The sequence below is a fragment of the Hyalella azteca genome, unplaced genomic scaffold, assembly GCF_000764305.2.
Source record: "Hyalella azteca isolate HAZT.00-mixed unplaced genomic scaffold, Hazt_2.0.2 contig5234, whole genome shotgun sequence".
NCBI lineage: Eukaryota > Metazoa > Arthropoda > Malacostraca > Amphipoda > Hyalellidae > Hyalella > Hyalella azteca.
This window is the reverse complement of record NW_025935429.1, coordinates 8,747-19,867: the sequence shown is the minus strand read 5'-3', so window position 1 is coordinate 19,867 and position 11,121 is coordinate 8,747. Positions and strand designations below refer to the sequence as shown.

The following is an 11,121-nucleotide window of genomic DNA, read 5'->3' as shown; positions in this document are numbered from 1 at the left end:
TATAGCAGAGAGCAGCACACTAACGTACAGCGCAGAATCTAAACATCGAACACACAACTCGAGCGATTAATAGGTACTTCTTTTCAATCAGGGAGGATAAATAATTACAATAATATATATTCAATATTACTTGTGATTCAAGAGGCAGAAATTTTATGCATGTCCTTCATTGTTTTAAGAGTTAACGGTTAAACTTTTTTTTAAACTAAGAGTTTATGTTTAACCCTCTACCGCCTTATGTCACTCTCCGGGAACATAACTTCCAACTTAAATTATACGTAAACTATTGAGTGTGGCAACCTGAGGACGTTTGTACGCAACAGAGAACATTTTAAAGTTGTCGTACGTGGCGGCAACCATCAGTGCAAGTCATTTTGCGCTCACTAGAACGTATCTTTTTTGGGAAGTAGGCTTGTGACAATATTGCTCTGGCTACTGGTGTCAGGCGGTAGAGGATTAAACTCCCCTCTTACTAAAAAAAGGAGAGGACAAATTCAAATTATAAGAATAATACCGCAAAGTAATCAGGCATAAGGTTTTACTGATTTTTGTACGAGATGATTAGACCATGCGCTTAATATTATACAAACCTTCATGCATAATAAGTGACTGGAAATATAAGACAATTAGGGAGATCGACTTTAAAAAACAACAATTTGGAACGGTCAGACATTGCATTGCACTTGACCTAATATTATCAGCTCATAATTAATAATAAATAAAACATCCAACCCGTATCTTTCACCTTTAATATTTTCCCAAGAGTTTATCGTTTTGTAAAACCGAGAGTATAACCATCCATCATTCAGATGACCATCATTGTTTTTGGCTTTCTACAAAGTTGGTTAGTTGCTTCAGAAGCTTTTCAAAACCATATACGCAAAACTGGTGTGTTTCCTCGCTGCCTCTCATTTGCCGCAATTCGTCCTCCCGAGTGTGCAGAGTCTTGGTCAAATTCTGCAGTAACACCGATACGGGGTCAGTGATGACGTGTCTTTCCCACGCAAGGAATATTTCCTGCATAACACAAACACATAAATTTCCAGTTAAACTATATAATAATGGAAATTGCAATTTCTATTCTTTACAATGACACTAACGAGATCTTTGGCTATAAGGGCAAATGTAAAAAAAAAACACATAAATTCAAGACTTATATATATATCAAAATCGGTGTAATCCGGTTAAGATCAAGTTGTAATTTAAACATCGTCCATGCCAATAATCGGGTAAAATTGGTGTGTAGAAAGGTCATGTCTTTATTTTTCGATTCTTACTGATCAGGCCGGACGAAAATTTGAATTTCCCAACGTACTTGAAACACATAAAGAATATTTTATTACATTTTGTTTTGATTAAAAATATTTCATTAACTAAATTGAATCAAACAATTTTTGAACGCCGCTACGTCATTAGGTCGCTTTTACTGCAATGAATTATCATAAACAAAATTTTCAGGTCCTTTATTAGAATAGAATAGAAGTGTCGGCACTGAAGAAATAGGCCCATGGCCTGTTGCTGATTCTTGAATTTTTCGTGACTTGATTCACAAGGGATCCTGACAAGAGGTTAGTGGTGCAGGATCTCCCGGCAATAAAGCAATGTTGACAGTCTGATAGGAGATTATTAACAGTCAAATGATCTATCAATCGATCCCTCACAATAGATTCCATTACCTTGCAAACGACACTTGTCAAACTGACAGGGCGATAGTTACCCGGGCAGCTTTTGTCGCCTTTCTAGCGCATTTTCTCATTTATGGAAAAAATGCACTATTGTGCTCGCCATGTCCGTCTGTCTGTCCGTCCGTCTGTCCGTGACCTCAAGTTTTCGTCGACGAGAAAATGCGCTCTCTGTCACTCACTGCAGTGAGTACTGAGTTATATTTTTTGAATAATGGTGTCACTTAAGCTTTTTCCAGTCAGCCGTCAAGATCCCTTCGTTCAAAGTTTTTCGAAATAATGACGTCAAAGGGCCGGCTAGGACAGTTGCCAACTCTTTGAGTAATCTGGGGGTTGAAGCCGTCTGGTCCACATGACTTTTTTGGATTTACAGCGATAAGGCGCTTGAAAACCTCTTCTTCTTGTATTTCAAAACTTGTTAACTTAGAGCCGACTTGGCGCTCCTCAATAGCTGGAATACTGTTCAAGTCCTCTTCAGTGAATACGCTACTGAAAAACTGATTAAGAACGTTAGCCTTGCCCTCATCAGAGGATATCTTTCGTTGATCTACTTTCAAATCAGAAATACCGTCATTTATCTTGCACTCGAGCTAGTGTACAAAAAGAAGGCTTTCGGGTTCTTTTTTTTGCATTTTTAGCAATATTTTTTCGAGGGTTTTTACTGCGGTGCGACAGCTTTCTTTAGCTTGATTTCGAGCTCTTGCGTATAGGTTATAGTCAGCACCATTATTGTGCTTTATGTTTTGGTTCCTTCAGTTTATAGAGCAGTTTTCTTCAAGAATATAACCTAACGTTTTAACCTAAATATATTATGTATCAAATTATCTAGACTTAAATATGAATAAGATATGATAACTGTCCTTTATGACGAGACATTTCTGGAAAATTTCACTATTTTTTTTAATAAATTCTTTAGATTAAACTCCTCAATAAGCCTACCTAACTATACATGCTATCTTGTGATTGAAAAGTGATTGTGATTCAACATTTCTTTAAATTCCCAATTAGATATATTGCTCATCATAGAGCATCTCTATGTTTAGTTCGAGCTATACAGTTGAGTGGAACAGGTGATTTCAGGGTAATTGATTGATATCAACTAGTTGGAAATGTTGAGCTGCATGCACGAAGGCGCATTGAACTGCTCCCACACCTACCTCAAACTCGATGTGCGTCCATATACCTAACCACTTTCTGACATCTTCTAATGGTTTAAATTTCCTTTTATCTTCCTGAATTATTTAAACATTAATCAAAATGCATTAACAGTTAATCAACGGATATTATTTTTTTATTTCATACTTTAGGTAAAAAGAAATTTTTTTAAATGCAAAACGTATTTTGTTATTTTCGTGGCCTGAATTTTTGAGCAGCAACAAGCTAACTTCCTTCCCGTGCAGTTAGGCTTTGTAGGCTATCATTTCTAATGTTTTTTTGCCACTAAATACTCTCTCATATAGAGAGAAAATATTATACGCTTACTTAAGAACACAATTTTTTATCGGCAGTAAGAACAATCTTGAACGAAGTTGTCATTTAGGCATCATTTCATTGACGTGGAGTGAATTGAATGCCGAAGATATACTATATACATGCACCAGACAAGGTATCAATTTATCGTCCTGGTTCAAAACTATTTTTAAATTTCTTGTAAATCACCAATACTGTATATAAAGTAGTCTGCTCTTTGAATGGAACCCATCATTAGAAATCAAATTTTGAGTCGAATGACTCACAATTATCAGCTTGAAAAAAATCGCAAAAGTCTACTTCAACCACTGCATGAGGGTTGTTGTGAGGGTATCAATTTTTGTGGTGTGAAACACAAATATTTCATCGCTCTGTGACCTCATTTATCCTGCACATACAATGCCGGACAACTAAAAAAGCTGACGAATAAATTGTTAAGAAGATTCACTGTAGTCTAGAGATTAGAAACTCTCATCACAGATATAAATAGAATTCTAATGTTGATAACTTACTTGCATTGGGATCAATAGGCGGTCAATCGGTTGGGTTGACCAGAGCTGACGGCGAAAAAACCTTGACCTCGCTCCATGCACCAAAGAGAAGCCCGTTTGCTCTATGGAGCTGCAGCGCCAGTTCGTTGTCAGGCACTGTTCAGTTATACTTGCCCAGTCACAACTGAGATCATAGATGTATTCTGGAAACTAAATCGAAGTCAGTCGATGGCTCTTATTTTTTCGTCAGACGAACTGAATTCTACAAATTTTTTCATCGAAAAGTCTTTGACGAATTTTTTAACGAGTCGATATTAAAGAAACTGTCAATAGAAACTCATGTCAGGAATGGCAACAGCAATTTGATTACACATTGCAAATCTTGCTGTTGAGAGAGAGCGTGCAATAATACTGTCAATCTTAGAGCAGCTAAGTTAGATTAATCGTCACCGGTCTCTGCAGATGCGCAGCCATTTGCGGGCTAATGACACGGAGACCAATAAAAATAGAAATAATAATGCTATGCACAGACACAAATTGACACCAAAGAATTTATCGAAGTCACGTATCCTCATAAAGTGGCCCCACGACGCATAATAAAAATTTATAAATCACAAATGAACATAAGGCCGTAGATGGCAGTTCAAGTCAGGACAAGCGTTCAAGATCCCGACAACTGTTTAAGGCAGTGGTTCCCAAACTTTTTCAGGCTGGCGTCCCCTTTGGCTCCCTAGTGAATTTCTAGCGCCCCCCACAGACATACGCCACTTTCTTGAAATTTAGTACGCTGCAATTTTAAAAGATAAAGGTTAAACACAAATGTGTATTTCGCAAATAGAACCCCATTTAGTGAACCAATATGTTTTTCAGCTGTTTCAACTGTTTTAGCACTAGAAGCCAAGGACGTCGCGGGCGAATTTACGGCCGGACTCGCGGCCGTAAATTCACGCACGACCAATCTCCAAATTCAATTATCAAGTAATATCTCCCAAACTAATGAACACAGCTCTATGAAACTTGGTACACGTATTTATCAGAACCTAACGGTGATGTTTAGCTCGTAATTTTTTTTTTAATTTCACCTTCATTCGTGATTTTCGCGTATATTGCGTGCGAAACAGGCCGAAATTCGCAGTGATCAAAGAATTTCTTCCAAACTATTGAACAGATTTGAACGAAATTTCGAATATACATTCCTAACTACCAAGCGGTGATTTTTTAGCTTATAAATTTTTTTCGATTTTACCTTCGTTTGCGAGTTTTTTTTCATTTCACCGTCATTCTTGATCTCACATTTCCTTATATTCGGCCCGTATCGCCGGGTAATTTGTCGCTTAAATTCGCGGCGATCAAGAAATTTCTTCTAAACTACAGAACAGGTTTCAGCGAAACTTTGTATATAAATACATAACCTCTCAGCGGTGATGTTTATCTCGTTACAATTTTTCCATTTTGCTTTCGTTTGCGAGTTATACAGATATAGTAGGAACGACCGGCTTTTCTACCGGTCGATCGATGGCTTCTATGTATCAGAATCAGTATACGTATAGCCGTATAACTCGCAAACGAAGGCAAAAAGAAAAAAAATGTAAACATCACCGTTGCTGAGGTTAGGTATTTAAATACTAAGTTTCGTTCAAATCTGTTCAGTAGTTTGGAAAAAGTTTCTTGATTTCTACGAATTTAAGCAGGAATTGCTGTTTAAATCACGAATGAAGGTGAAATGAAAAAAAAAATCGCGAACGAAGGCACAATCGAAAAAATTTTCACGAGCTAAACATTACCTTTTGGTAGTTAGGACTGTAAATTCAAAATTTCGTTCGAATCTGTTCAATAGTTTGGAAGATATTACTTGGTCACTGTGAATTTCGACCCGTATTGCCATATAAGATATAAATATGGCAAAAACAAACGATGGAGTTCATTAGTTTGAGAGATATTCCTTAATCATTGAATTTGAAAATTGGCCGTGAGACCGGCCGCGAGTCCGGCCGTTAATTTGTCCAAGACGTAAACCCAGGAGAGGTAACTTAGAACAACAGAAAAAACCATCGCTGGGAGCCATGTGCTGCACGTGTTGTGTACAAATCGTCTAACAAACATTCGAACTTCTGACATTGATTTCGGACTACCGCCCCCTATCGCCCCCCTACCACCCTCTTCTTCTTTATCGCCCCCCAAAATCTTTCCACCGCCCCTAGAGGGGCGATATCGCCCACTTTGGGAACCACTGGTTTAAGGGGTTGGCTCCGAACTTGAAGTCTGCCCGCCTATTTGTCAGTATCTTGACAAATTCTTAGGCGCAACATTGAAGTTAAGCAAGAAGCAACAAAAATCCTCCCATTTCTCCGCTACCTTTCATGAAAGATGTATCAAATTGACTACTTCTAACGAGTAATGTATCCAATATGGTATTAGGGATTGAATAAGTTTATATTTTTTATTAGTGAGAGTTTGACATGACCTTGACCGAATTACGGAAGCTAGTTTAGTCTTGTGTTTGCCGTCGATGTGTAAGGTGCGTTTCGTGTTTATTGGAAACGTGAAAACGGTGGATGTTAGGTTTCGAGTTAGCCGTTACATTTTCAAGCGTGTATATTTTTTTGTAAATATTTGAGCAGCATTTCAATAGGCACATCTTTGTCCTTGTGATCATTATTTAATGTTCACTTCTTTATTAGATATTTATTCATGTTAATTTATTCATTTCAGGAGTCACAGTAATAGACCGGAACTCGTATTAACAAATGTTTCAGTATTGATCTGATTCATCGCAATGGTTTGTAATATTCTCAGTGTTCACTCGGTAATAAAGATACACCAGAAAATTTAATTGCTGAGGTCTCTCGATAGCAAATAATTTCGACCCTTAATGACCGATGCGATATACGTCTCGTCACGTTCAGTCGGATTGCATCACGTTTGCAGTAGCACCACGACCTCGTGTTTTTTACGTTCTTGTATCGTATTAAAGCAACCTAGTTTTTCCGATGATTTGGTAAGAACCTTGTTTAAATGTACTATTACTGTTGTCTATTTTGTACCCATGATCAGTCATATACTAGGTAAATCGAAACGGCATTTGGTATACCACTATTGAAGTTAATACCTTGTCCTATTTCGACTTGTTGCAGAAACCACTTCTGGAGTAAATAAAGTTCCTGTAACGGATTATCTTTAACTCTCGTTCAAAGAAACCCGAAGTTTCTTTGCAGTCATACTTATTCACTGTAGCTAATGGAATGACCTGTACGATTGCTTGGCTGAACAATGCAGGGACGAAGATGGCTCTATTTTTCTTTTTATTGGAATACGTCTCTAGCAATATAACCCCGCAAGACAAAATAATGACCATGTTAAATTAAAAACATCGCATTCCATAGGATATTGCAAAATTGCACAATCGAAAAGAACCAGGATCGGCATGAATCTGGACAAAAACAATACCAAGATATATAAAACTTAATTTACAACACCACGAACTCTAACTTTTGACGATCGCTATGTGAGACAATAAACCCTTCTCTCACCGCAGCCGCCAAAAGGTAATGTTGGCATTATTGGATGATTTCTCAACATAAATCATGTCCAGGTTACAGTGTGTTAGCATGAAAGATATTGACTCGTATCAGCTACCTACGAGCGAATAGTTGACGCAGGCCTCCGGGACATGTACGCTACTGTGTTTTAGAAAATTTCTCGGGAACGGTCAACACAAACCTGGATTTTGCAATCGAGGTCTGCTGTTGAACTCACAGCCTTGTATATAAACACCATAATATACATATGTATAGATGGAGAAATAAGCTACATTAACAATAGATTTCTGGTTTCTACCGGCTGGCCCAGAGATACACGAATGACACAAATAATTTTCATTTTAGTATATGGGTTCAAAGAATATTTAATTCCGTTTGAGGCATAAAGATTTGATTAATGATCATGAGGCAAAGCTTAGAGTATGAACACAAAGTGTTAGAGCATACATTAGAGATATGGTTTGAATCTGCTGGTATGGAACTGAAGACGAAACATGATATCGGAATGCTTTTACAAAAGTGACACATACGGTATATCCTTACTATAACCAGGCAAGCATGAAAGTGCTGGTTGAAGCCTCGATACGGTAATCAGTTACTTCTAAAGAAAGATTTATAAACTTTTTATCTCAAGGCCGGCTTGCAGAAGTTAGGCGGCTTATGATACATCGAAAAGCGGCCAAAAGGTTGCCCGCTGAAGTGCCTCACAAATTCTCCCTTCTATGAATCATGTAAGAGAATGACAGAATTTCACTTTAGTTGACTCATTTTGTTAAATTACTTAGAATTGTGACAACTCGACATATAGTTGTTTTTAGGTTAGTTCTAAGAATTAGGTGTGGGTTAATTTATTTGTTCAGGATAATGTGTAGCATGGGTATTGTTTAGGGTCTCAAGTTAATTAGGGTTTATATTGTCGTGGCTCATACGCTCCTTCAATTTCAGCGATGCGAACAATACACTAAAGTCTTTTATGATAGTACAGGGAGAATTGACGGAAACTTCCTGTTTTGTATTTCATGCCAAGCAATCAGCTGTTGTAGGAAAAGGAAGGAGAGTATTACATGTGAAAGCAAGGTTGTAATGTTCCTATTGGTTCAGGTTCAAACAGGTGGATTTATTTGATTCATTGACGGCAAATTCCGATGGGTTGTTACTTGTTAGAGATATTAGGCTTGGTCCAGGTTCCAAGTTTATTACGTAGAAAGCAGAACAGAGGAGAGAAGTTCTCTAAGAGCAAGAACGCAAGCGGCTGGCTTCAGTAAGGATCAACGAAACGGATGACCAAACCGTAAGACAGGTCCTTCCAATACTTAGGTTGATCTTGCTAGAACATCTGCTACAAAATTCCTAAAACTAAAATTCATTACATAGGTCATTAAGTTTTGTGTCCCGCCTAGTCAATTGCCACTATCTATTGTAAAAGCGAGCAGTGTGCGTTTGCTGCCTAGACGTACTTTTCTGACGAGTTCAATTATCACTACTTATAACGAGCATTCCGTACTCAGAATGCGCTTCATTTCCTTGAGAGGTGGCCTTCTTTGGCCGGCTCGATCCTCCGATTCGACTCAGTGTGATTTTTTTTCGTGGGATTATCATAAATCAATTGTTTACAGTGACTGTCGAAGGACCCTACCTCATTTGAAGAACAACATGTGCCAAGCCATCGCCAACATACCTGGCAATATGCTTCAGCGAGTTGAACGGAACTTCCAAAATTGACTAACTGAATGCGTTGATAGTGGGGGCCGTCATTCGTCCGATGTCATAATTAAAACTAAAATGATATGAAAATTCAGGTAATGTCTTTTTAATAAAATGTAAATTGTAATGATTTTTGACCAGTTATTTTTTAGTGAGATTTCAAATCAGGAAGTTACCGTGAATGACCCTGTATAATTTTGGAACTACTTGAAAGATAAATCGAAACACCGGAGATTGACGACCATAAACTCAGACAACTTCTACATATATAACAGCGTACATTAGATTATTGATCTACCAAAAATCCTATCTTCCCTAGCAAAATTTAGAGCCGAGGGCGGCTCTGGATTAAGGAACACCAAGGACGCGGGGAGCATATAGTCCACCAGCTTCCATATGTCCGCTTTTCGGTCTACATTCCGGTCCCCGAATCAGACAGCTACAAGCGTGTGGTCCTTATTCTGCAAACTCGATCTTGCCCTACTCTCAGGAGACTGTAAAGTCGGCAAGGAGCTGTTCTGACTAGTCGCTGATTGCGATCAGTTGGCCAACTGACCCAGAATAACTCTTACGCGAACATAGCAACTCTGGGGCGGAGGCTGAAGCATACCCCGAATTTTGTTAGGGTTAGGATACGAGTTTTATAAAGAACCTCGGTTCACACAATGCTTGGATATTTTTTATAAAGACAAATGTAAATAAAGTAAGAAAAATGCAGACTCGATTTAACCATTAAATTTGTAATAAATATCAACTGAAATTAATAAGTCATGCTAATAGGGTGTGGTGATCTTATCAAAATTATTCGAACATCTGCGACTTTTAGAATCCGTACAAAAATTGCAGTGGTTGCTTACCTCACTGAAAATAATGTTGAAAATATCTTGGTCTCCCACTACTATTTTGTCCTTGAAATGTTCAGTCACTCTCTTGACCATGAGCATCCAGGGAAATGGAAGATTACGCCATCGCGTTAAGTTGCTCAACAGCAGCGCCGCGCTCAAGCCTTGCTCTCCGTAATATGGGATCTAAGTGGAGGAAAATCCGAGGCATTTTTTTACTATTAAGACAGCTGACTAATACTGAAAAATGAGGCTAAAATATTTAAACCAGATATTTCATCGAGTAATAAAGTTTAGGTTTCTGACATGCAAATCAGTTATAAATTGTACCAATAGAGCCTAGATTTTTGATACCTTCCAACTGTCCTCGACGATCTTTACTATAAACCTAGGGACTCAATTTAGGCTACTTCCATCAATTTTACAAGAACAGACAGCTTAGAAAAATATATACATTTAGACCTTATTCACATTTGATCGGTGAAAAATTATACATGTACCTGGAGTTGAAAGAATATAGTAATACGTTTCCATTGTGATATTATTTAGTGAAGAAGACTATGATTGACATAAACGCTAGATTATGAACAGATCTGAATCCAACACTGAAGATGTGTAAATGACGATTTCGGGTACTTTTTGATAACGAACAATTGCTGTTACATTTCTCACACGCTGAAACATCTATAGATTGACTATTCTATTTAGAAGATTTTGTGTGATTTACCTCTATAGTGAATTGCAGGTAGTAGCCGTCAACAGGCGCCACGCCAATGGCTTGTTTATCATCGAAGTTTTTGAAAAGTTGTGTCAAATGCTCTGGAGGTCTCATGAAGACGTGATCAGTATCCAAATAAACCACTGAATCAAACTCTGGCAACGCCCAAGGCAGGAACAATTTCTCTGTGTCACACATCTCGTAAAGGTCGATCCAATACCAAGTGTCCGGCACGAAAATTTTCCGAAAGCTCAAAGAAAGTCGACTTCTTATTTCATCTGGCCATTGAGACACGTACGCTTCGATGATGGGTAACACGGTGTCGTCATTTCCCACGATGATGAACCTATAATAGGAAAGGAAAAATGCTTACCAATCTGTGAGCGCGATGTCGAAAGGAAGCAATCAAGTCGGTTATTGTCATAATGACCTGGGCCCATACTTTCAAAAATAGTTAAGAGATCGTAAGTTCATCAGCCAACCATTGACGGCATTTCAAGCAAAATCCACAAATTATAGAAATGAAAATTGAGCGTAACTACTTACGCTCACTTAGCTAATTTTGAAAGTATGTCCCCTGCTCTGTTTTGGAAACATTTTTACGCCAAGTCAAAAATCCGGCCGTGGATATTGATGTAGCTAAAAAATCGTACGGTTTCTAACGAAAGAAAAAAC

General features: G+C 38.0%; 1 protein-coding gene across 1 annotated transcript; it reads right to left on the bottom strand.

Annotated features, from left to right (window-relative positions):
- Positions 1–816: 816 nt before the first annotated feature.
- Positions 817–10,744, bottom strand: LOC125177844 (glucoside xylosyltransferase 2-like). The gene is made up of 4 exons (XM_047880342.1): positions 10,456–10,744; positions 9,744–9,914; positions 3,665–3,853; positions 817–1,017 (listed from the first exon to the last, which is right to left on the bottom strand). The coding sequence occupies exons 1-4, from the start codon at positions 10,642–10,644 to the stop codon at positions 817–819; spliced, it is 750 nt and encodes a 249-aa protein (XP_047736298.1). The 5' UTR covers positions 10,645–10,744.
- Between the last annotated feature and the right edge of the window lie 377 nt (positions 10,745–11,121).